At 38.4% G+C, this 27791-nt stretch overlaps 1 protein-coding gene across 3 annotated transcripts in view; it reads left to right on the top strand.

Moving 5' to 3' along the window:
* Positions 1–27791, top strand: part of raph1a (Ras association (RalGDS/AF-6) and pleckstrin homology domains 1a) — a 65300-nt gene that overhangs the window by 23194 nt on the left and 14315 nt on the right. For 2 of the 3 annotated variants that reach the window (XM_026912910.3, XM_053234529.1), the window contains exons 3-7: positions 14672–14791; positions 15257–15362; positions 15961–16565; positions 18208–18282; positions 25271–25348. In XM_026912910.3, coding sequence (XP_026768711.3) covers positions 14672–14791; positions 15257–15362; positions 15961–16565; positions 18208–18282; positions 25271–25348 — 984 coding nt within the window. The remainder of the gene's footprint in view (positions 1–14671; positions 14792–15256; positions 15363–15960; positions 16566–18207; positions 18283–25270; positions 25349–27791) is intronic. The other variant, XM_053234528.1, reaches the window with a different exon arrangement.

Raw genomic sequence — 27791 nt, 5'->3', positions numbered from 1 at the left:
GCGTCTGAAGTTAGATGTCTAACTTTCCCATTTAGGGATGAAAAGGCTTTAATTCTGTCCTCCTCCTAAAATCCTTGGGCTCCGTTGCTACCCTGAGCCAGCCGCATGATTGACAGGAGGCAAGTGGTTGAAATACTTGGCCGAGCTTCTGTTCCAGTGTTAAATTTGGTTCCTGGGAAGCAGCTGTGATTGGGCCAAAGCATATCAACCATCTTCAGAACCATGACTTCAAGAAAATATTTAGCATATGCATGATTACTTTTCCATGATTGTTTTGTATCTCAAAGGGGGAGGTCTCTGTGGAAAAGGATCCTGTTGTGTTTCAGATTCATAGTCAGTGGTGATGATTGCAGCTGGAACATTTCTGGAACATTTATGAATGTTTAATAACATGTTTGAATTGGTATACCCTATGTATTTGACACATATAGTCCATTCCAGAAATAATGGACAGCTTCCATTTTCTGCAATCACATTTGCCCAACCTTACAAAAATGTTCTCCTCACATGGTTGGGAAGAAAACTACTTTTCTTTCCTCTAGCAAAGAATTATTTTCATAAGGACCTCTTTTTGTTTATGTAACAGTACTTTCTCTCAGGAACATATGGGGCATAATTATTAACACCCCTAATATATTTAAAATAAACATTCCCGAAATTGTCCCCAGCTCTGAATTTTTTAATTGCTCTCAGTCTCCATGAATTCCATTGTTGTCTTTGACCAAACATGATGTTGCACACATGAAAAATCATATTTGTCTTTCATTTGTAAACTCTCATTTGTACTTTCAACACTAAACAAAGAAAATCCTGCACAAATCAGTTACTGGGTATAATTTTTATGTTTGAATAATGTTTGTGATAAAATATAATCTATTTAGCATCTCCAAGTGTGTTATCTGGTTCGTATATTTATTTTTTGCTCATTTTAATAAAGAATGCCAAAAATTCTGGAGTTGACTGTAGATTCAGCTTATATGAAGAGTGGAAAATGGTAGGTTTTTGCATCTTATAGATGTAAAATCAAGCTAAATATTACCCTTATTACTATAGGTAAATAAATACAAACAAATATTGATATTTACAATAAATATTGTGATGAATGAGATATTGCCATTGGTGATTTATTTAGCTTTCATACAGTACATATACAGAGTGTAATGTCCACTGCTAATGTTTGTTTTGTGTACAATTTCTTAAGGAATTTGTCAGCTCTACCTCTATCTTTAATTTTAGTTTTTAGTTTCAGAATATTGATACCACCACTGGATTAATCTCTCTTAATCTCTCTGACTGCTATAGATCGTTAAAGAAGCTAAATTCTGCATACCATGAAAGCTTGCCATTGCATAATAGGAGACTAAACTGTCCTATTTCTGCAAAGAATCTCAGTTTGGTATACAGTAGAATGAAGTTGTACACTGCTTTCTTTCAACAGGAAATGATTAATTCATAGCTGAAATATGTACCTATCCTCCTTCTCCTTCCTTAGAAGGAGGTTTAGACTCTTACCAGTTTGGTAGAGATGTGTGTTATTTATGCATAGCTGGTCTGGAAGTTGAGGTTAGCATTCTGTTTACCCAAAAACTCCATCTTCCACCAAACTGCATCAGATGTCACTGAGGGGCTTTGGCCAATAGACGTCAAATTTCCGCCAGGTTATTGGCTGAAAGAGGTCTTTCATGCCTACCATGGGAGAGTCTAGACTGTGTGTGTGTGTTTCTGTTGGTGGTGCAGTGAGATGCACAGACACGTGTGAGTATGAGTTACCCTAGAGTGTGGCCAGTCCATCACCAAGACGCATTTGTCCAGGGAGTGGGCTGGATGGATCTTTGTTTATTCAGGGAGGTAGAACGGCAGAATGGCAAATCCTCCTGTATAAATACACACTTTACTATTAACAGCTAGGATTTATTTTAGTCACAGAACGGAGACTGGAGTGTTGTGACTCCAAGACACGTCTGGAAAACTACGATGACATCAGCTGTGGACAGAGTGACGACTGTGTTGAATGGTGCTGGTCGTAAGCATGGGAATTTAGCACTGATCTGAGGATTTAGACACATCCTGCCAAATGACAGGCGTCCCTGGGCTAATACAAGAGGCACCTAAGTTCAATTTGATCAGCCAGTTGCCTTTTTTTTTTTTTAACTTTATTTCTTCATCTGGTTATACACTCTTAGGAAAAATGGATAAGTGTAGCAGAACCCTCTCTGGTTCTACCTGCACCAAACCCTACAATTATGTGATTCTCGATCAGAAAGAGTTTCAAACTATAACCTCTTCGGGAAACTAAGAACCCTTAACTATACAAAGAACCTTTCAAAGCACCCTTATAGACTCCTTTTTCTAAGAGTGTAAATTTAAGCACAAATACTTTGCCAAATAGTTAGATAACTTGCTAGTAAACTATTAAACAATAAGCTTCCTTATAAACAATAATTTACCTAATATTAGTTAACTAGATATAGAAGTTAGCCAGCTGTTTAATGCAGAACAGCTCTTCTTAGTGAGGTAATATTAACGTTAGCTAGGTAATGCTAGTGCAGTGCTGAGTACTGGTAGCTGCATAGCTTAGTTATTGTTGCTTGAAATTATTAAAAAGTCATATAATATGTCATATAATATTTATAGTTTTATATTTTATATTTTATATATATATATAAATATATATATAAAATATAATATAATATTATATATTATATATATAATATAATATAATATAATAAAAATAATAATATTATATAATATAATATAATATAATATAATATAATATATATAATATATTTACTTGAGCACACTTGTAGCTAACTAGTGGTACTAATGTAATGATAGCTATTAGCCCAGCTAGAGACCTACACAAACATCATGTTAACTATTTCTAGAAATATCATATCAATAATAATATCAGTGAGGTTAATTATATAAATTAATATAGCATTTCATGCATATTAGGCAAACGTTACGTTGTAAAGAGACGAAAAGGTGTAAAAGAGTGTGGTGTTTTGACGATATTGCTAAACGGGCCTGCACTGCACTTTCAGTCCTTCTAAACGAGGCTTGTCTGCATTTATATTTATTTTGTTAAGAATCTTTTGCTTGACACTTAAGCAAAGGAAAAGATATCCAGTTCCATTACTTTGCTAAGCTTAATGTTATTAAAATTATTATACCATAATAACTATTTTACTGTCTAATTGAAACAAATGTGCTGTGCTAAGAAGTAGAAATGAAACGAGATTAACAGTGCTGTCTGATGATTCAGTTTGCGATCAAGTTGGCTGATTAAGTGCTGACCCAGGACTCTAGTCACTCTGCCGAATGAGGACTTGTGAGGATTTAGAGTCCTAAAGCTCAGGAACACACAGTCTGTAGCTTGTTAAATTTGCTTTTGTTTGCATATGGTTTTCTTTATTCAAGGAAACTTGAAAGCCCTGAGGAATTCAGCTGCATTACAGGGAGAGTTTTGCACGCCACTAAGGTGTAAATGTCAGCAAATGCCATGTTTGAGTTCGTTTAGATGACCGATTAGCCCTCAGTGTTTTGTAGTTTAGATGTTGTTGTATTCTTTCTTATCAAACTCAGACTGAACAGGGCTTTGTTTTCGGTCACATATGTGTTCCATTCTTGGTTTTTTCTGGCTGCTCTCTGGAGGTAATAAAGTCTGGGGACATTCTTTCACCCTGACACGGTTGAAATATTGTCCAAGGCAGCGCTTTATAAACTTTTAGGCATTTTTTGTTCCTCAAAAAAGCTGTCTTTAGCATTAAGGAGAATTGACATTCTTTCTTTCCTTTAGAAGTTTTGTGTGGAAGCATTAATACTTACAAACAAACTGAATTAATTAAAAAATGTTTGGTTTTTTTCCCTTGACCATCCAAAAATTGTCATATTGTCTTATTGACTCCTTGTTGTGCAAAGGTGCCATTTTGGCAACCTTCAGTGTCAACAATACCATTTGTTAGCTGTAGCAGACCACGAACGACAAATTTGACTAATATTTCAACATAAGCAGCTGTAAATGATTTACCACAGCATACAGGAGACTGACTCCATAACAACTGATTATTGCTCTCTTACTAATCTCTGAATCATAAGTAAGTTATAGTTTGTATCCAAGAGCTATGATATTCTCCATCTTTAGTCAGCTAATGCTTTGGAATATCCACTTACAGCTAGCAGGCTAACTAATGCTGTTGGTGGATGATCTAGTAATTCAAGCTAATGGGTTTCCTAGAATTTATTATTTTTTTTTTTTTTAGTTCTGCATGTCAGTGCCAAAGTCATGCGTCAACTTTCTGATCCACAAGCTGAATTGGCAGTCTTGCTTAGCAAGGCCTGCCTGTGCTTGTATTTCTGATTCTTTTTTTAAAGAACCTTGTATGTGTATATTGAATATACTGTGTGTGTGTGTGTGTGTGTCTGTACTGTGTGTGTGTATGTGGTGGTTTAATTCTAAGTCGTGTTCGGTTCATGTGTTGGGAAAACAAAACCCTGTGACATCAGCTGGAAGCAAGGCTAAACTGCCATCTATGGAAAATGGAGTCTTGGTGAATGTAGTGCTTTGCGAACTAATCTTCACCGAATGTCGAACAAGCTAGAGTGGCCATGATCTGCTTCAGACTTTCTGATTCTTTGGGACAAATCGTATATATTTTCCAAATTACTGGGTTCCCTGGGTTTTAGTCTTTAACAACTAGGAAATGTCAGATAAATAAGGAATTTTTTAACAGTGCAATGGTAAAATACTCATGCTAGATTTAGAATATATAAAATATAACATATATTTTCAATAATAGACAGGACAACTTATTTATGGGTGTTTTTTGAAAACCTCCCTGTGGTTCTTAAAGAACAGTCCCATGTTGGTTATTTGATGGGTGTAGGTCAAGCTGGCGCTGCTCGGACATTCTGTACCCAGTGCACTGTGACTTCATACAGAGGAGGTGCTGTTTTTAGTCTGGGTTTGGACAACATATGAGCAATCAGTGGCTTAGTTTAACGAACTGCAATTACATCACCCCCTCACATCACCACACCACTGGAGCATTGTATCATTGGAACATTTTAGAAAGCCTCAAAAATAGTTTACCACTTTATTTGCTTTCAATGTTTGCTTGTTTAACTAAAAATAGCTACCAACCATGTCATGGTTCGACTGAGTGACACATACTTGATCATGACTAAATGTAAATTTAGAATTGGAATTGTCATTAATTTTATTTGGTTTTGTATTATGTAGTTAAGGTTAATATTGACTGTTTTACATAAAACGCATTTGTAACCAAAAATAGAGCAGAATAACAGCAACAACAGCAACAACACTGTCTGTGTGGAGTTTTACTCACATGTTCTCCTCATGTCTGTGTGGGCTTCCCACCTGCCAAAACCATGCCAGTAGGTGGATTGACTGTTCTAAATTGCCCCTAGGTGTGAATATGTGATGCTCTGCCATAGACTTTCCCGCTATAGACATTCCTGCCGTGCTCCCAGTGTTCCAGGGAAAGCTTGACTCTGAACTGAGTCACTGCCTGCCTTCAACTAGCTCTTCACCAAGCACTAAAATGAGCACTAATTAAAAAGAAACCATGTGTTTTCCTTCGCTAACTCCTCTCTAACAGGTTTTAGCTTGATAGTATTCTTGGACCCTGACTTGTTTGTACTAGTATGGGGTTATGTTTTTGATGAAGCAAGTCTGTAAGTCGCTCTGAATAAGGACATCTGCTAAATGCTGTGAACGTAAATGTAAAGGACCAGGGTAAAGTGGTTCCTGAAGATAAAAATGAAAATTATTGAATGAATTATTATTATTGTTGTTGTTCTTATGACTTTTAAAGTGTCAGTGTAATTTGGGAATGAATATCCAGTTTTCTTTATAGATCCCAAATGTCAAATTGGAGCTGCTACGACGGAGCTACATCTTCTACGTTATCATCATTTGCGAATTAACAGTAGGCCTACCCCCAGATTCTGAACGAAGTTAGTAACAAGCAACCAACTTCAGACGCTACTAAATCAAACTGTATCATAGCAGATTCACTGGTATCATCAAATATGGTAAAAGTGCTGTTACTGTTATATGTCACACAACTCAGTAGTATTTGTACCTGATACTAGATAGAAATTGATATACATGTTATACAGACTGATGAATACAGCTCAGCTTTATTTTGAAGTGCAGAATAAGCTAGAGGTACAGTGTGTGTCCCTTTTTTTCCCCACTAGTCCCAAACTCATGTACAGAAACGGAGTCAATGGTAGTGAGGCATTTGCATGAACTGACTCATTGCTGTGGCTTTTCCTGAAGCTGATGGCTCATGTGTTAGAAAGTCCCTTGGAATGAGGCATCACATACAGACAAATATTCGTATGGAAAATGGATTGAAGGAAGGAGAAAATGGCCATCTATAGCATGGCTGGAAAGTCAGTTGAGATATCTGTTTGGCTGAGCTGTTTTTTGGCCACTGAACAACACTGCCTGATGTGATATTCTGCTTTCCTTCTTCAGATGGCTTGAACATTTGCAGTTTAGTAAGATCAGATATCTGAGTGTACACATGACTGACTGTTTTTATTATTTAGCCCCTCCTGGTGCATATTGATCTGCTTTGTTTTTCAAAGTAGCAACTCGTAGCGTTTTATCCCACTTTTTATTCTTATCACTTTTTATAAATGGGTGTTTTAATAAAGGCTAAAGAGTTGTGTATAATACTTGCGGGTGGTAGCAGTGAGAACAGCGCTTGTGATTATTCCCATATGTCTGTGAGATGAGTGCCAGTTACAGTGGCATTGGCCGAGCTCCAGCGCCCAGCACCTCAAACGCTCTCCATCGTCTTTGGCAAGGCTCAGGAGCTCAGCGTGCAGGTTCTGACTTCACATGATTTGTGTTGAGTCTATTCTCCCTGCCTGTCCTTAAAACTATTACAAGGACACAGTGGAGTTCAGCATAACAGTCTTGGAGCGTACAAACCAAGAAGTCTCAGATTTGTGATCCTACACAACTGATTTTGAGACTTTCTTGCGTATTATCTTGGTTGTGTAACTGTTTTCGTTTAGCCATTTTTTCTCACATGTGTTGAGTTAAATGGTGCAGAGATCTTTTTTCTGTTTGGCATATGCTGTTACTCTCCACTTCATTTTTTTTTTTGGGGTCTTTTGTTATAGGCAGTAAAATGTTCAAGTAGTGTCAAAATACAATATGTTGCAGTTTAGTGATTAAAAAAGCTGTTTTTAATTTTTAATTCATTTGTGTTTTGGTGTCTCAGACTATTTGCCTTTGTTCATAAATATTAGCGGTCACCAGGCTTTGTAGATTTACTAGTCTTAAGTAATAAGGGCTGATGTTAATGTGCCTCTGATCTTCAGGATGATGCAGATGTAAGTGAGGAAATTGCCATTTTCAGCACTTTGCCAAATGTGGGTCATCATCAGTGTGCACAAACATGGATTATAGACACACATAGACAGAATCATGATGGGAAGAAACGTTCACCTAATGATTATTTATTAGCTCATTTTAATACACAGATTTCCAACAGTAATGCTTTTCTTCTACTGTTTTTGCAACTCTGCTGTAATAGTCATAAAGTTTGTATCTGCATGTGTGTGTTTCTCTAGCTTCACATCTGGAATACTGGAGTGAGAGTCTCTTGCTGATTCATTTTCATTTTTTCCTACAGCGGCTGAGGCCAGCTATTCCTCTGTGAGCATCACTGCATTTGTTTTTCTCTTTGAAATTATGGCAAGGGAAAAAGAATGAGGATTAAAAAAAGATCTGGGGCTAATTTGAACCTCTCTCTCTCTCTCTCTCTCTCTCTCTCTCTGTCGCATTTTCCTCTCTCTCTCAGTACCACAGTTTAGGACTCAGCCTGATGTGACCAGATTTTTGTGGTTAAACACAAATACAGTCCAATATGGAATAAAATACTTAAGGTCGTCCACCAACATGGCCACAGTGCTGTTGGATTGGTGAGAGTAGTCTTCAACACTGCTGTCTTTTTGACCAAGTTTGAATGATTGTTGTTGTTCCTGGACGGCAAAATTCATACTCTACTATAACACTCACAAATCACATAATTCTTACAGATGGTCCATGAAAATCGGCCCATGATCAGCTTGATTTGTCCAGGTCGTGCTGAAGTGGCTGTCAGTGTTCCTGCTGAAGAAGCCTGGAGTTTAGTGTAGCTGTGTTGGAATACAGCACTGGTGTAATATGATATTACATTAATCACTACAACAAACAGAAAGCGTCTGACCATAGTAACCATCTCTGCAACCAGCTTAGTCATTTTTTACATCACTGAAATTTTCCATAGGCTAGTTGAAAGATGTCTTGAGATCCTCTTTCTGAGGTGTGTTGCAACAGAAAGACAATCGTTTTTTTCCCTCATTTTATTTTTGGTTTAGTACACAGTCATGCAGCTGTGTGTCACTGCTTGCACACAGGCCTGATGGAAAATGCCTCAATCATGTTGCCTGTGTATATGTTTGCATTACAGAATGTTTTTTAAGTGGGTCTATCCACAGATGAAGGGAGTAGAGTAAGAGTGTGTCGCATGTAATGCTGGGAAATATGACAGTATGTAATAATATTGATTTTGTGATACGTTATGACACAATACACTTTTCTGAGATATATTTGTAATTGTAAAATGTTCAAATATTGTACAGATTTTTACCCCCCGATTCTGTTTGTATTTATTTTTGTAGACCTTAAAAGTATTGAGCGCTATTGTTTTTTAAACCAACACTACTGTTTCTCTAGCTGTTTATCAAACCTGTATATTGTGAAATGTATTGTATGTCACAGAAAAGCGATCAAGTATAGTCATATAATTTATATATTTGTCATATTGTCCACCCCTAGTAGCACTGTGACTCTATTAAACAATCCTAATTGCAAGCAGACAAGCACCCCTGTTTTTTTAATTTATTTATTCATTTTTTTTTATTTTAAGGAAGGGGTCATAGTTATAGACTCTATAGATGAATCCTGCTTCCTGGGAGAGGCATCATTGCGTACTAAGCGATACTGGTTGGTGTATTTCCAGTATTCGTGTAAAGTGCTAAGAGATGATGTTATGTAATGGATTTCCGGCCCAGAGATGAAGAGACCTGCTTTCAGAATATCGGTTGAGTCATTTCTGTCATTTATTTGTCAGAGACCAAAGATTCTGAGATTAATATGAGTCCAGGTTCAACTCAAGAGCTCTATGCTACACATTTTACTGTCTTACTGACAGCTGCTTTCTTATATATACACACTTTTGTATAAGGAATAGGCTGTCCTATATGGCTGAACTGTTGCTGTGGTTATTCCTAGAGCTCATGGGTCAAGTGTCAGAATGTTGAAACCCAGGAATGAGGCATCAAATGTAAACATACAGTCATGTGGAAAATAGGTTAAAGGGAAATGGAAAAAAATGGCCTTCTGTAGCATGGCTGGAAAGTCAATTGGGGCCATGCATTTGGCTGAGCTGTTCTGTTTTCTGAGGTTAAAATCCGTTCTCTAGTCTGCACATGTGCAGACTTTCAGCAGAAACCTGGACAGGTTCAACTCGAGAGCTTTCTGAACTCTATGCTACATGTGTGTTACTGATCAGAGCTCACATCCCAGCTGCTTTCTTCTTACACATCCACACTTTTGTATGAGAAATAGGCTGTCGCATGTGCTGCCTGAGGAATGTCCCCAGGTCATAACCCCACTTCAAAGCTGCCACGTTTCCATTTTTACAACATGCAGGAGAGAATGTGGAGCTGGTCTTTCTCTGATCTGTTTTCATTCATAATTGAGAGTTATAAATTGTGAGGAGATATGGAGGTTTGAAACAGATTTAAATGTGATCACCTCAAATAATCCTGGTCTGATCAAATAATCTAGATCACCTGAAGTACTCACCATCACCTCAAGTAATCAGTAAAATGTCTGAAACATTTGGATGGAAACATACCTAGTAATACTGACAGTGGTATTTATCAGCAGTGTTTTGTACTGTGTTTCATTAACTTAATACGCCACTAAAAGTAGTCATTTAATGGAACTTCATAATATGACTGTAAACTATGAGGAGATATGGATGTTTTTGGGAATACTGCTTGTTTCACACTTCACTTTGGGTTGACCATGTCAGCCATATTGTGCTCCTACCCTCATGCCCCTGCTGGATTTTAGATCAGTAGTATTGAGTGCAAGTGACTGAACCTGGCATTATTACACATGGTGCGGTAGTGTGACTGGGACTGAATCTTCTTCCCTAAACACACTGGCCTCTGACACTAAGGTCACAGAGGTCATAGAGTCAGTCGTAGTAGAGCTGTTCTTTATTTACAGACAGCATGGAGCTGACTGTGGGAACCACTGCCTGAGATTTGAGCTCACAGGATAGCAATGGCAGCTATTCACACACTACTGAAGACATAAAGAAAAGCACATTCCATATGGACAGATGTAAGCTGCCATGACCATTCAATTTTCACTGAATGTCATGCGTAATATTGCTATTAATGCCCGGGCTATTAAAAATCAAATGGAAGACAAAGTATAAATAAAGTGCAGTATTTTATAATAACAAATATTGTATGTAAATATATTTTTGAAATACACTTACAGGTTACTGGATAATAAACAATGTACTCCACCCAAAACTAAAACTCAGCTGCATAGTCTTGCATGAAAAAAAGCATAGTTACAAATAGTGCAGACATCAAAGACTGTGACTGTGAAAAATAAGTTCAAATAAGATGATAGTGACATGATTTTGTTATATTAAGAGGTTTATTAAGCATGAGCATGTCTTGCCAGCTGTGTATATTTTGTATGGAAACATTGTGTGATTAGTCTCAATCACCTCAAACAATCTCAATGACTCTCTATCTAATCTCAATCTCAATGATTTTAAATAATCCAAATGAGATAATATAATACCGATCAGATCAAACAATCCTGATCACCTCTTATAATCCTGATCACCTCAAATAGTCTCAATCAGGTCAAGTAATCTTAATCACCTCAAATAGTCTCAGTGAGATCAAGTAATCCTGATCACCTCAAATAATCCCAATCACCGAAGTTAATTCTGATCACCCTCAAATAAACCTGGTCTGATCAAATACTCCAGATCAACTAAAGTACTCCCCATCACCTCAAATAATCAGTAAAAAGTCTGAAACATGTGGATGTAAACACTGCTAGTAATATTGAAAGTGGTATTTAGCGGTAGTGTTTTGTCCTGTGTTTCATTAACTTTAAATGACTACTTTTAGCGGCATGTTATGTAACTTCACAGATGTGTTCCATCTGAGGAAAAATTCCTTAAAGAGCGACTATGTCCTGCATTTTCCCTCGTGCCCTGTTACACAGTATGTGTCATGAAGCTTTGGCCTTTTCTCTGGTGCTCCTGTCAGGAGGGATGTCTTATGCAACACAGCAGCCCAAGAGGGAGAATGAGGAATCCATTACATCCTGCCCATTTCCTGTTCACATTAGACTGTCCTCCTCCACACACAGATCAGTGTCTCCTGTGCTCTGACGCCATGCTTTACTCCCTCAGAATGAGGCACTAGCTGTATGTGTGTGTGTGTGTGTGTGTATGTGTAATGTGATAGGAAGCAGTGGTACAGCTGTGTGTGGCTGCTGTAGTGCCGGAGTGCCAGCAAAGCATGGTGAAGAAGAGACAGGATGAAGGCCAGGCTCAAAGTTAGCAGTTTAGAGTGTGTATGATCATTTTAAACTTTAAGCATTAAAATGAATACAGGTTCATAAACGTACATAAACAGAAACTCAAGACTCCTAATAGTCTTCCACGGAACCCCATATTTTGCTGTTTTTCCACTGAACAGTGACCTATATACCGTAACTAAGTACCCTTGCTGAATATGGATCCACTTCTTGGCAGGGTACTGTACTGAAAAGAGTCAGTGAATCTGCAAATAGTCCAGACCATTAATCTGTCATCATTGTATGATTTTAGAAAAAAAAAACAAGCGAACAAATAAAAAACACTGCATTTTTTAAATTTGTATATATAATGGTGTACTGTTCAGGCTGCTAGTATATGGTTTTATGGTTTTTGATTTTTCTACCTGACATGGTTGTGTAGATTTCTTTCTCTTTTCAAATGTTCCTTTGGCAACTTTTAGCCTTTTCTCAAACTTGTTTGTCCAAATGTAAAATCAGCCTTGAGGCTGCTCTGTTGTTGCTGCTACTGTTGGTACAGTTTACTATTAACTCTAGTGGGGAACCCTTCAGCAACCTTCAAAAAACTGCAGTGCGATGGAAAACCAGGGTATGGATTGGCATTAGTAACTCTACTGCTGTACTGCATTGTCTGGTAGAAAAGTGCTATTTGACTGGTGCTAGATATAGTCATTGGGTTTGTTTTGATTAGTTTCCTCCCCTGTTGAAGCTCATTTTAGACACTCATAGCTCTACTCTCACTCTGACAGACAGCGGCCGCTTCTGTATAACTACTATAATGGCTGTCTGAAAAATTAGGCAACCTTTGATCCAAGATTCTCACTCCTGCTGATTTTAGATCCGTGACGCTGTTTCGCACACACATGCTCACACCCATTCCTTCTGGTCTAGGCTGTGTCAGCAGGGTGTGTGTGCGCGTTGGTCTCAGATAGCAAATGTCCTACGCCCCAAGCTTGCCAATCCCAGCCCAAATCACAGGGCAGATAACCACAGGGAGCTAATTGTAGCACTGTTGCTCAAAAAAGTTCTTCTTTAATTCCCTCCATTCTCGTGTTCACTTTTGCGCCATCTATTTTTATATGTTTGGAAAAAAAAGCTGGCTGAAATGGCCTGGGAACACTTGAGCCCAGAGAGGGGAGGAAGAGTTGGTGAGAGTTGCAGAATGTGGACTCCATTGTTATCCGTGTAGCAACATGAGTACATTGTTGTATTCTTCAGTTTACGTTTTGGGAATTGGAACACATCCTCTGGTGGCCAAATGCTGCTTTAAAATGTATGCCTGCACTTTTGCTTTTGGTTAATTGTGCAGCAGTGCTAACCTCTCGATGTGCAGTTGTGGGGTGTAGCCTGTGATATGAGTATTTAATGAGTCCACACATATCTGCTGAGGTGCAAAACATTGGATCAGAAATATTGACACCATCCTAATTCTTCTAACCCAGATACCGTTCTGCTGACTGATGGCCAACTTTTCACACTTGGGCCACTCATTTTCAGCATGTTCTCTCTCACTGGGGCCAGGATCAGAAATAACACTTCTAAACAAGGATCTTTCCTTCATCCATCCTGTGTGACCAGTTACATTTAGGTACTGATAGAAGGGGCGGGCAGGATGACAAAAATAACATCATAAGACATTTCTGCAATACACAATATTTATACAATACACAATACATTATTGTTTCTATAGTAACAGCTCATACATAGGGGCTTGTATGACAGTATAAGTGTTGATGTGGCGAAGCTTTTTGTTAGGAGACGTTTATGTAGCATTATGAAGAGAGAGATAATAGTCCACACTATGGTGGTATGATACAGCCTAACACAAAGCAGAGACCCCAATGTGGTTTTTCATGTGTTTATTCCTGTTATTGTTTTGTATATATATATTTTTTATCATACTGAATATTCAATTCTTCAAATTCTTTATAGACAATAAGATTTTGATTTTGATATTAATCTATGTGGGGGTCATACATGGGAAATGTTAACAAATGTGATTCACTGTACATTCAGTGATGTAGCATGACTGCAGTAAACATAAAAACATAGAGCAGGGATTACTACAGTCATTTAGTGTGGTTTAATTGTAAATAACTTGATTATTTTCATATAGTTATGTGTCAGTTGTGTCTTTATCCTTCTGTCTTTATAGTTTCATTGCCAGGGACAGAAAGGGCTGCTTTTCAGCCAGAGCAGTTCAGAAGACCTAATTTGTCTAGATAGTTTGGATTATTTTGTGTTGTTGGGCCAGAATATTCCATTTGAGTTTGTGTTAACATGTGCTGCTGAAGATTTGGATTATAAAGAAAGTTAAGACTTTAATTCTTATGACAGTGATTGGTTGCTCCATTTATGGACAAGATCCCAGAATCATTTATGATAGGAGATGATGTCCATGTGTACTGCTGTATCTCTCTCTCTCTCTCTCTCTCTCTCTCTCTCTTCTGCTCTCTCTCTCTGTCTATTTCTAACACAGCCACAGTCATACACACATACACACTGTCTACATCTGTTTATCCCATGTGTTTATATACACTGCAGGCATTGCTCTCCGCGTCATTAATAAATCAGTCACGCTGTTGGTGGGAACTTCAAAGATGTTTTAGTTGTTATAAGTAACAGTTGCTCTGTAATGGTGGTGTCAGTTGTGGAAAAAGGGTGTAAAAAACAAGGATTGATCTTCCGCTCTAGTGTAGGCCAGGGGATTTATTTACACATTAACACTAGGGGGCAGTGTAAGATCTTTACTGCTTACTCTCAGGCAGCAAACAGTATGTTTTTCTAAATGTAAATAAAGCAAAATGGTATTGTTCACAGCTGACTTTGTTTATGTATAATGTCAACCAAAAAGTCTTCTGTCTCCGAAAAATAAGGTTCAGCGTGTTTTCTGCTACTTTAAAGAGTCATGCTGGTTAATTTCATTACCTAGAGATATAATAGCATGTAGTATAATAGTATGTGTTTGTTTCTCAGATGGAGCAGTTCTCAGATGACGAGCTGGACCATGCTGCTGAGGAAGACAGTGATAAGGAAGACCAGGACCTGGACCAAATGTTTGGAGCATGGCTTGGGGAGCTGGACAAGCTAACCAAGGTGTGTGTGTGTGTGTGTGTGTGTGTGTGAGTGAGTGTGCGTGTGAGTGTGTGTTTGTGGGGTAATTTGAATATATTGAAATAAATTGAGAAAATATTGTATCATACCACTTATTAATAGATTGTGGCTTACTAAATCCTTGATATCGAAACTGGTTTGTTTATTAGGAATGTGAGTGAAACCATGAAGTTGCCTGAAGATGCTTGTTGGTCTTAACCTGTCTTATTTTGACAGCAAACATTTCTCTGCAGATTGAGAGATTGTATAGTATTGGTACCCTGCTTATTATTTCCTATCAAAGGCATCCTTGTCTTAAAATTCATCACATATTGGAGATACTTTTTTATGAGCTCAGTATACATGTGTATTAAAGTCCGTGGATTCCTTAAATGAAGTATGAAGTGTAAAGTATAAAGTGTGTAGCTTTGTCTTATTGTGTGTGGGGGTGTGTGTGTGACTTTGCAGAGTCTGGATGATGGAAAGTCAGAAAGAGGGGTGCAGAAAGCTCCTCTCAGACAGGAGACTAACATGGCAAACTTCTCGTACCGCTTCTCTATATACAACATCAACGGTCAGTCTGCTGTTCCACATTTTATACTCAATGACACACACTCTGTAACAAAGAGATTCAGGGATATGGTTAGAGTCTATGTGTGTAAGGTTTATTAGCAGCATTATCCACAGAATTAAGATAGTCCTGCAGGCAATGGTGAGCAAACGGGTAGGAATCGCAGTCAGTATAATCAGAAGGGCAATACAATATCATTAATAATAAGCAAGGCAAGGGTAAGATAATCAACAAGGCAGGAAACAGAAATTAGCACTACCTGAGCTGGAACAGAGATGCACAGCTCCAGCATTTTTCATTAAAAGGCACATCTAGTTTTAACAGTGGGGAAGAAGGTCACACTTTTTCTTTTAAATATTACAATGGCTTTAAAAATTCCAAACTGCTCGTTTGAGCTAAAATATTTCAAAGAACTTTCATCCACGTCTGCGCTTTATAAACACACATAGTAGATGCTCATGGCATCTGGAATATGGAACATATATCACTTTATAAATATATAATGATTCAGTGCAAGTCATTCTCATGGCCACTTGGTGTCAACCCTTTTTGACCGCCAGTAACCAGATGTGTGTGTGCGCCTCTTTACTTTGTCTCACAGAGGCTCTAAACCAGGGGGACTCTGTGGATCTGGACGCTCTAATGGCCGACCTGTGCTCTATCGAGCAGGAGCTGAGCACCATCGGCAAACCAAGCAGTGGCTCCGCACGCCTCGGCCTGACTGGTGACGCCAAAGTGCGTCAGAAACCTCCAGCTGGCCGTAGCCACAGTGTGAAGCACACGGCGGGTAGTGGAGGCAGCAGTGGAGGTAGTGGAGGCAGCAGCAGTAGCAGCAGCACTCGTGTGTCACCTGCATCCACCATCAGGCCTGCACTCGCTTCCAACTTCTCCCTGGATGACATCACGGCCCAGCTAGAGCGTGCCTCACAGAGCATGGATGAGGCAGCACGCCTCAGCACAGCATCCCTCGCCTCCACTGCCTCAGCGCCGTATTCTTCCTCTACCATGAGAAGGCCTGCCCATCAGCATCACCGGCGCACAGGCTCGGTAGGGACCGTCATCGAGCATGAGGTGAGATCTATTGTGCACTCGTCTCGCTCCAGCATCAACTCTGCCTCAGCGTCCAGTGTGGACTCGCTGGACATGGACAAGTCGAGGCAGCCGGACCAGGACAGTCTACAGGAGCATAGCCAGCAGAGCTCAGAGGTAACTCTCTCATCTAATATGTACACTAACATCATTAGCTAATATACTGTTCATTCAGATACAAATTAAGCTAAATGTGAAATAAAGTTAATTAAGTTAAAAGTAAAATATATTATACTATTCATTATAATGGAATTGTTACAATTCTAATTATAATTATAATTATTTAATTAATTTACGTGTGCATGTGTGTGGTGTGTTTGGTTGAGTTGATGTAGTGAATAGGCCAGCACTTTTTCTCAGTCAGCCTCTCATTCTTCATCTCTACATCATCTAAGCTCCACATTCACAGCCTCCCACTCTCACTGCACTATCTGCTCCAATCACAAACAGATCCAGCCCCATTAAGACCACATGAGCCCAAAATGACAGACATGCAGACTAGAGACACGTGGACATTAAGTTAACTGCGCAGTGATGGATTGACTTGTTTTCCCGGTAGCTGTCTCTCCCAGAAATACTTGGACACCACATTGGAATTTAGCAAAGGGAGAGCGCAGTTCAAATACGCACCAATCATTTTCTTTTAGTGAATCAAACCATCATAGGGATACAGCAAAGAAAAATCAACTGCTGCCTTCATTGTTATAGAAGGAGCCTGACAGAAATGAAGGAGATGGAGGCAGCAGATGTGGAGATTAAGTGGAAGCTTCAGGTTTCCACATGTCTGTTTTTTAAAGTCAAGAGATCTACAGCAAATGCTGCTTTATCTCCCTCTGCAGACATGATTATATAGATGCACGTCAGGCTGCAGCTCAGAGGTGAAATAATTTTGCTCATCATTTGACCCTGTATTTATTTCGTGAATTCAAGGCAGGCAGAAGGTGTCCATGTTAATTGCAAAGCAAAAAATTTGTTCGATACAGAAAAAATATCATCACTTAGTACAACTTTGGTGTCCAAGATGCTTCTCTTCAACGCCTGTCACTGGCATATAGACAACCTGACCTTGTTCTGTATGAGTGTATATGTGGGTATGTGATTTAGGGAAAAAGAGAGATTATTTATGATGTGCAGGTGACAAGCTTTCTAGTGAACATCAGTCACATGCAGCTCAGATCGAATGCATCACCGACTATAGCCAGCCAAAGTCATGCAATAAAATGTATTGTATAGGTTTTTTTAAACCCTTGTGTTGTCTTAGGGGTCAAAAATGACCCGCCACTATGTTTCCCAGCCGAGAAAAAGAGTGGTGTCCCCTGCTTAAATGCAGTCTTTCTGCACTGTGAAGAGGGAATGAAGCCTCTTTATTTTAAGGGGTTAGTGAAGGCAGGTCATTTTTGACTCTTAGGACAAAGAGAGTAGACATAATGTTAAGACCACACAAAGGTTAAATGTGTTTCAGTGTTAAAATGTATCCACATAATGATGCCAAATCTTATTGTTCTAAAATATTTGAATAAATTCTTCACATTTATTCCGTTCACAGGTCCTGTGACCACCACTGCTTTAATCTGCTGTGCTTTCACAGATTTGCAGTTCACTGATAATCACAGCACTCTTCTCTCTCTCTCTCTCTCTCTCTCTCTCTCTCTCTCTCTCTCTCTCTCGCTCTCGCTCTGTCTCTCTTTCTCCCCCTCTCTCTCTGTCTCTCTCTCCCTATCACTCTCTCTCTCTCTCTCTCTCTCTCTCTCGCTGAAAGCACTCGTATCTGGACAGGGAGACCTCTCTGATTCTGAAAAACATTGCAGGAAAGCCCTCTCACTTGCTGACAAAGGTGACACCCTGATTTCTGTCTGCTTGCATGTGATCACTCTCTCCTGGTGGCTTTTTAACATCACTCTGCATCACCCTCATGCATCCCTGCCTTTCCTCTTACTCTCGTTAGGATTCCTGAGTGGTCCTTGATGAAAATCCTAGAGAATGAAGAATTTGTTGAAATTCCCTTTTCTTTTCTCGTGCATGTTGGCTTTACCTTGTGCCTAGTTTGCTTCATAGCCGCTCTGACCCCGAACACTGGTCCAGCCATTTATTATACAGTATTAAACAGTAAACATTTGACATACTTAAATATGCATCTTGGTTTTTGAATTTTGTTTTACATCATCATCAGTGTCTTGGCTTTCCGTAAAAGCCTACGTTGGGAATGTTGTGACCGGTATTGGTTTGAACTTTTCACTGCTTGTTCATGTCACGTGTTGGTGATGTTCATAGTCGTAGTGCTAGACACGATAGTTAGGATCATTATGATTATTTAAGCATTAATCACAGCATGCTCACAGCAAGCATCCATTACTGAAAAAAAGTTTGGCATCCTAATGTTTAGACTAAAGAAATTCATATCGGCAGCTAAAAGGAGTGAAGAGGAGGTGTGTGTGGTCTAGCACTACGACAGTTTGCTCAGTGTTGATGTGAAAAGCATGTGTTTGCATGTGTCAGCACTCTGAATGATGATTCAGCCTCTCTGCTGCAAAAATGCAGCTCATCACAACCATGTCTGAACGTTAAAGTGTGTGTGTTGTATTAGTAGTATTTTGTAAATAAATCAAAGACAAAAAGGTTTTCAAAACAGCAAAACATTTAATATGAATTATACTTGACATTTTTGTCTTTACTATATAATTTTATTATTTTTGTTCAAACATAATGTCAAAAATAGGACTACAAGAAATAGATTGAAAACGATTGTCATTCAGTATAACATAAAAATGCACACACAAAAAATCATACTTTTAGCTATACTACCTGGATAATTTGAGAATCATATCACCAAAAATATTTTATTTTGAAATGTCTGCATTTTATTGTTGAGCTCCAGAATTATCGCTATCCACATTAAAGACAGATTAAAAAATCTTTTTGTCTTTGAAACATATTTGTTAATAAATAATTATCATACAGTGAGCTAAATGTTAAAACAATTTTATGACAATTTTCCCTTGAGGAGAAATCAAGACCTGCCAACATTACGCATTTTGTGTAGCAACGATGCACAATGCTGTTAAGAGTTATCATTTAAAAACACACAAAAAGAGCAGTCTTCTTTTTTTCACACAATAAAAACCATAAATCAGCCAATTGACATGTGAAAATGGAATGATTGGCAGTTATTACTTTTCATGGTTGGCAGGTCTGGAATCATTTTGTGCTGTAGGTGGCTGTTGCTGATTATCACAAAATCAGCATTAGCTCAAATTACAAATGCTGTATATGCAGATATTCTTTAGATAGGGAACAGCCTCTATTACACTCAGGTGGTGTGCAGGTCCAGCAGGCAGTGTCTCAGTGTAGGTGGACAGATGACAGAGAAAGATGCACCCCAATGCAGATTTAGAATTATTTAGTATGTAAACGTTGTTTTGTTGCTGAGTTCTTAAGCTTTTTTTTTTTCATTTGGATAGGGAAAGAATTGGGAATGTAATTAACATTCATAGTGCATGTTAATATGTGCTGAATGTGTTAATTATTTTGGGTGTGTAAAGTAGAAGATCCCACCCATTGGGCCTTAGACTTCATTCAAATGGCATTAGGCATTAGGCATCATATAGATGGAGCAGAGAGCAAAGTAAGACTGTTGAGAAACAAACTCTCTGCACAATTCATGCATCTCAATATCTCCATGCATGTCAATATGCTCTAATTATATGGTATTATATGGTATTAATGGGTCCTCCATATCTCCTTGTTCATCACATTCCTTGGAGAAGAACGCTTGAGATGGCAGAGGCCTTGTAGGAGCATCATACAACCATTTCCTCTTGTACATTTTTCTAGTAATTGCCAGTGATTGTGTGTAATAGTAATTGGCACAGTTAAAACAGTGATGTAATGCTACTGACAGCAAATTCAGTGTATCGTAAAAGATTGGCAGATCATAAAAGGCATGTACTTTAAAGAAAATTATTACCTTTTTATTTAAAAAATGCTCAGTTAATGCCTCCCACATGATGCCAAGTTCTCCATCCCCTCCACCCTGTGACTCATAAACTGGCCTGTGTTGCTTAAAAAGTTTGGAGATGTTTGGTGTAGATGGTGTAACTCGTCCTGACTGTCTGGAGCTGTTCAGCGTGTTTCTACAGAGGAATGAGGTAAAGCAGTGACAGAGGGGTCATAATGAAGCAGCACTCAGCCTAATTACTGGAATGAGTCTGAGAGCAAGCCAACTCATGCTTAACAATCAAGAGGCTGCAGATCGCTGACTCCACACACCAGGGCTTGTTTAAATCAGTCTTCTTGGAGTAAGAGTGCTGATTTAGGACTGCTTTTACTGTTTATATCCTAATGAATTTCACTGGCACAGAGATGCACAGGTTGTAGTTTAACACTCTTACGCAGCACTGGCAGCACGACAGCTGTCAAGCATCCAGGAGTTCTTATGGTGTCAGTGTCTTATATGTTTTAGAGGTAAAGCAGAAACTGTGTGTAGTGTGGCTGATGAATTTGTTGTGATACTCCAGAGTGGATTGGCTATGTTAGTTGGATGTGCTTGTTTGGTATGTCAGGAGCTAAGCACTGGCCTGTTGTGTTTGTTTAACCCAGGTTTAGTGGCTTGAATGTCACTAAGTGGAGTGAATGCAGGAGGTCAGGACGTGCAGCCTCATCTCTGTTAATCTCCATTTAGTCTGGAAGTAGAGTTAAATCTCTCAGCCTGCCCTGTGCACTTTGACCAGTGCAGCTTCACATGGCCATCACTGCAGATTTATAGCAGAGAAATCTTCAGGTCTTTCATAGTCAATTTCTTATAATATTACTTACATATAATATTAATTTATTGACCATTCAATAACCTATTTCTCTTGGTCAGGGTTGTGGCAGGTCCAGAGCCGTTCTGGACATGACACTAGTTCATCACAGACATATATATGCTCAAAAGAATAATTGAGCTAAACATCACACTGACAAAATTTTCCTTTCAGCCCAAATGTAGTCACTTTTTGTCCGTTTGTATCTTTAGTCTTGCTAACAAATACACTGCCTGGCCAAAAAAAAAAGTTGCACACTCTAATATTTTGTTGCACTGCATTTAGCTTTGATTACGGCACGTATTCGTCCTGGCATTGTTTCAACAACCTGATGCAACTTCACAACATTTATTTCCATCCAGAGTTGCATTAATTTTTGGCTGAGATCTTGCATTGAGGACAGGAGAGTCTAACCACTCCATAAAGTCTTCTCCAGCACATCCCAAAGACTTTCAGTGGGGTTGAGGTCAGGACTCTGTGGAGGCCAATTCATGTGTGAAAATGATTCCTCATGCTCCCTGAACGACTCTTTCACAAGTTAAGCCTGATGAATCTTAGCATTTTCATCCTGGAATATGCCTGTGCCCTCAGGGAAGAAAAAGTCCATTGACGGGATAACCTGGTCATTCAGTACATTCAGGTGCTCAGCTGACTTCATTTTATTGCCGCACAATGAGGCTGAGCCTCGACCTGACCAGCTGATGCAACCCCAGATCATAACACTGCCTCCAGAGGTTTGTACAGTAGGCACTATGCATGATGGGTGCATCACTTCATGCATTTCCCTTCTTACCCTGACATGCTCATTGCTTTGGAATAGGGTAAATGACCTTTTTCCATTGCTCCAGTCTTTATGCTCCCTTGCAAATTGAAGTCATTTTTTCTAATTAGTCTCACTAACAAATGGTTTTCTTGTGGCCACACAGCTGTTTAGTCCCAATCCTGTAAGTTCTCATCACATTGTGTGTGGAAATGCTCTTACTTTCACTATTAAACATAGCCGTGAGTTCTCCTGTCGATTTTTTTACGATGTGACATCACCAAGCGTTTTAAAGATCTCCATCACGATCATTCAAGATTTTTTTCTGACTACATTTCTGCTGTAAAGTTGACGGTTCACCGCTATCCTTCCAGGCTTTAATAATGCACTGGACATTTCATAACCCAGTTCCAGTGATTTCAGCAATCTCCTTAGTTGTTTTCTTTGCTTGATGCAGGCCAACAGTTTTCCCCTTCAGTAACGTCTTTTCCACGACCATGGGATACGTAATCTGCCATGGTTGTTTAAGAAATGAGAAGCTACACACTGCATCAGTTAAGGTTAAAAGAATTGTTACCAGCTGTAACATATTAATCACTGCAGTAATGATCCAATCACAGGCTCTGAAATATTTGCTTATTTAAACCCAAACAGCGACCTTTTTTTAGCCAGGCAGTGTAAGAATGGGTTATAGTTACTGGTTTAAAGAAAAACATTAGCTGCCATGTTTAAAGCGAATCACTTTTATCTTTTTTACTGATGTAAAGTAGTTTGCAGTCACTTACAGTTACAGTTTCAAGTAAGAGGTCTGTACCAAAGTCTGAAGAATTTTTCTTTAGAACTAAAACTATTTAAAACTGTTTAGTGTTCAAATGCATTTTATATCACGTCAGCCTTGCGAAAAAATTGTGTTGTTTTCTTAAACAAACAGGTGATAACCAGAAATTTGTCCTAAACTATAAAAGTTGCTGATATTCAGTTAGATTTTACATGTCCTCTGTTACCTGAGATCCATGTAAAAATCCACATTTTTGAAAATTTGAATAGTATTCTGACTAAAATTTGTTAGATAAATCCCTAATGGAAATAAGTGCATACAGTAGTTTTGGATAAAGCAAGTGAAAGCAAGTAGTCCAAAAATTATAATGCAGGGTATACAAATCAAAAATCAAGATACATCAAGATGCATATACTAATATTAATCACATCATGACACACTAAATCAAGATCAAATATAATTGTGGGATGCCTCAAGATTTCTACCCCTAGTAACTATAAGCTTTCTTCTAGTAACATTAGCTCTCCTGGAAAATTAAAGAAGAAAACTTTAGAGACTAAACATGTCTTGATTGAATGATTTGGATGTGCTTTAGTTTCTCATTCTAGCCTGTTGTAGAGAGCTCTGCCACAGAGAACATGAGGCATGCTCAGAACATTATTTGCAGATTTATTCTCTATTTTTGGTAGCTCACAGCATTTAGTTTGTGTGTTTACTGTATGAAATTTAGTCACTGCTTTAGTCCTTTAGTATCATGTTTGTTATTATCATGTAACTTGTCTCTCGTCTCCTGTTGTCCTCTTTATCAGCATGTGTGGATACCTGCAGGCACAACACCTGCTCAGGCGCTCTGCTCGCTTACACCAACACACCCTCATTTATGCCAGCGTGAATGTGTGTTGTCCCAGCAAGAGGGCAAATTGAAGCATTTGATCATCATTTTAATCAGCTAATTGGTCAGAGCTTCCTGTACTGTGCTCTTCTTTTGGTTTATGATGGGCAGGAGAACATCTGTTGGGTTGTCCACCCTTTCAGTTAATGATCAGCCTGTTTCTGTTTGCTGTGACATTGGGATTGGTTTTTATTTGCAGAGGATATCATCAGCATGCACTGCTTGATTCAGTTCAGATCCATTCATGTTTGTTATATTAGAATATTTAAATCTGTTACTGAAATGTAGATTATTGTTCTATACACATTATAATACATAACAAGTGACAAATAAAGCATGATGGGGCATGCTGTCATGGGAAAATAATCAACAGTATTACTATTGCCTCCTGAAGTTGATTATTTTCCAATAACAGCATGTCCTGAAGTATTGTATTCCTCTTATACCACAGCAGTTTGTCAATGATTACTTTTTTTTTATTTATGATATGAACAATGTCATAGTTTTTAACCATTTATAATTATATTTAATGTTATGGAACATCTGTGAGGCAAGTTAGTTCCTATTAACTTTCAATATAGCAGCTGTTAATAAGAAAAAATGCAGCTTGTCATATTACCCAGAATTACTATTTTCAGAGCTGCCTTTTGCCTTCTTCAAACCTTCTGACCAATCAGATTCAAGAATTCAACAGCTCTGTGGTAAAAGTAGTTTTAAATAGTGTGAGCTGATTGAAGGCAGTAGAGGTTAGTCTTCATCTGAGTGTGTGTCTCAGTGAGATGCACTGCAGCACAAAGAGGATAATACATCTTGATTCGGCATGATCCCAGGCCCGTTGCACAGCTGGCACCGGAAAGCGTGCACGCATACACACTCGTGCACTCGTAGAGAAAAGGGAAAGGCTTTAGATTGTGTTTCCCGTAGAAAATGAAATGGGCTTGGTTAGTGAAAAGGGGAGGGTGTGTGTGTGTGTGAGAGAGAGAGAGAGAGAGAGAGAGAGAGAGAGAGAATGATTGTGGAATGCCCCCTCTCCTTCCCCTCCCTTCTTTTCTCTCATGTCTGTCATGGATGTGTTGTCGTGTTGCAAAGGTTCCCTGCTTTCGGTGTTCAGGATTTCTTTGCCTTTGTCCATCTGAATCAGGAATCCAGAAATTCAAAATTAGCACCAACTTGATCTTGGGAATAGCTTTTCTCATTTTCGTGTCCTTTGTGCTTGAATTAGGATAATAGCATCTCTTTTTCAATGGGAATTCCTGGTTCATATCGAACTCCAGAAACAAGGATACATGGATTATAGAACAGCCTTCTCCATTATGCCATTTTAACCGATCCTCCATACATTAAGAAAATATTCTATTTGAGCAGTTTAGTAGCTCTTTGGATATAAACATAAGAGACACTGCCTGCCTGGTTGAACCTGTAATTAAAATGTCTTCTTGTTGGAGAAATCAGGTACAGTAAGAATGTAGCAACAGTGTAATCAAGAGAGAAAAATATCAGGACTAATGTATTGTTATGAGATGAGATTAGTTATATAACATATGTGTTATTTGCTTATGTAGTAAAGTAACATATGTGTGTGTTTGTGTGTAGGAGGAACAGGCTGCCAAACTTAAAGCAGAGAAGATCCGAGTTGCCCTGGAGAAGATTAAGGAGGCGCAGGTTAAAAAGGTGAGACTTTTCTGTAATTGACAAAAATGAAACATGCACTAATGTTCATGATGTGAATAGTATTTAGTCACCTAGGATGTCTGTTAAATGTCTTTATTACAGTTTACAGGATTTAAGTATTATATTCTCTTGAATTCAAATTGACATGGTCTTAGGTTTTAGACTTTTTAGGCTATTCTTAATAAGGTGTTAATTTATTTTCTTATACTATTGAATCTGATTTGAATGTATTTAACATTACGTAACCCATTGGATAATACAGGGGTCACTCTTACGAGGCAGGGATTGAGGGATGGAGGCTAACATTAACTACCTTCTGTTGATTCAGCATACACAGAGACACATTAGCACATCAGGAGAATAGCGAATACTCTTGTTGGTTAAAACTCGGGCACAAGAACAAAAACTGTCTAGGTCAGGAATCTTGTCATTCCTACTGTCACCCATGATGTAAGACTTTAAGTTTGCTGTTGCATTTTCACCTGCTGTAAAATACACATTAATACAGTGTTCCTTGAGTGTGGGTTCTGATTAATATTGTGTATAATCACTTCAATTTACTTCTTAAATCAAATGTGAAGTAATGCTAAAAAGTAGACCAAAGGTTTCTTTACAGTGTTTCTTGTGCAATGTATCATGTTATGATATTTGAAGACAAAATCATGTTAATAAGACCTTGACATTGTAAGGTTATATCTGCCTCTTTTGACAGAAAGTATTATTGTTATAAGTTTCTTGTTTAAATGCCACTAAAGTTGAAAAGTATCTGCTTTTCTATTATTAGTTAGAACGTTCTAAGCTGTCAATAGCCACTTTTTCTGAGGTTTGCAAACAAAGTTCAGATGATTTTTATTTAAAATTTAATAACATGTACAATGAAGAAAACTGGAACAAAAATTATATGTTAATTTTCACTTACTGTGAGATCTATGAGTAATATTTATATCCTTATAGAAGTTCTGACCCCTGATGATATCCAGAATATAATAAAAAATATATCAGGGAGTGAATATATTGCGATATCGATATCATCCTGTTGTATTGCCCAGTCCTAGTACATGCTGCACTTACCACCACTCTTTACCACCATGAGGATCCCTGTTATTGTCCCGTATTTAGCATGAATTTGTGCTCTTGCACTGATGTAGCCTGTGTATAACAGAAGTAGGTCATTGCAGAATGCAGCACATTAACATTGCTGGATCAGTGCACTACAGAATTGCTAATGATTTTCAGCACATTCTCACACAGCGCCATGATGAAACCGGCCTGTAACGTTCTGTCTGCATCGGACACATTCCTCTTTCTTTGGTTTATGTAGTGTGTTAAAGTGTTTAAGGTCAGCTTAAAAGGAATAAGCACAAACTAAAGGCACGTGACAAACAGCATCACTGACAACAGCAGCATATGGAGGAGATTAAACGCATTTCTGTGTGTATGCACGTGTTCAAACGTTTACATGCTTTAACTATTAGCCACATTTATTTGCTTTATGTTGTGTGGGACTGCACTTTTGGTTTCTGGGTCTGGTCAATGAACTTCACACATTCCGTTTGCAGCTCTTTAAACATACAAAAGCCCTGAAATCTCTCAGAGTAGTTAAGATGGACATGCGTGCAAGTATGTAAAGAATGTTAGGATTACCACTGGCAGACATGAAGCCAGTGAATTCTGGTTTTAAGCCATTAGTTTGCCTTTTTTTGAAACTTAAAAAGAAACTGAATGATTTTTAAGAAAGTGGAAAAGTAGTGATGTGACTGCCAGGTGGATATTTTCAATAATAATATTACAGTGAGAGTTTCATCAGAAATGAAATTTATACAATTTTCTCCAAATATAGTCAACCAAGACAAGTTTGGTGTATGAAGTTTGCTTCTTTAGTTTGGCTCTAAAGCTAACATAGCTAACAAGTAATGAGCTTTATCCTGGTCAGGGTTGTGGTGGATCGTGAGCCTATTCCCAGGAACACTGGGCACTAGTCTCAGAAAACACCCTGGATAGGGCACCATGCGCAAACACAGTCACACACTCATTCACATCTAGGGGCAATTTAGGGCAGCCAGTCCATCTACCAGCATATTTTTGAGAGGTAGAAGGAAACTGGAGAAAATCCACACAGACACGGGGAGAGCATGCAAAACTCCACAACTGATAACAAACACATAGCTAGTGATTCAGTTATTACACTGTAGGATGAATGGTGTACACAGTGTCTGTATTTGACATCTAGTGAAATGACTTATGTGAAACTGACAACCAACTCTAATAATTTAAGGATCGTTTTATCCTTTCTCACAGAAAATTTACCCTGTTAAATTCATCTCTGTCTCTGTATGGAAGGAGATTGTGAGCAAGTGTCAGAATGTCTAGTCAGTTTTCTATCATTCTGTATAGATTGTACCAACTCATACATAAGTGTGTGTGGTTAGGTCAACAGCCTTAC

Source organism: Pangasianodon hypophthalmus, chromosome 5 (assembly GCF_027358585.1).
Source record: "Pangasianodon hypophthalmus isolate fPanHyp1 chromosome 5, fPanHyp1.pri, whole genome shotgun sequence".
In the NCBI taxonomy this organism is placed as follows: domain Eukaryota; kingdom Metazoa; phylum Chordata; class Actinopteri; order Siluriformes; family Pangasiidae; genus Pangasianodon; species Pangasianodon hypophthalmus.
The sequence above is the reverse complement of the archived record's forward strand: the minus strand, read 5'-3'. Positions and strand labels throughout refer to the sequence as shown.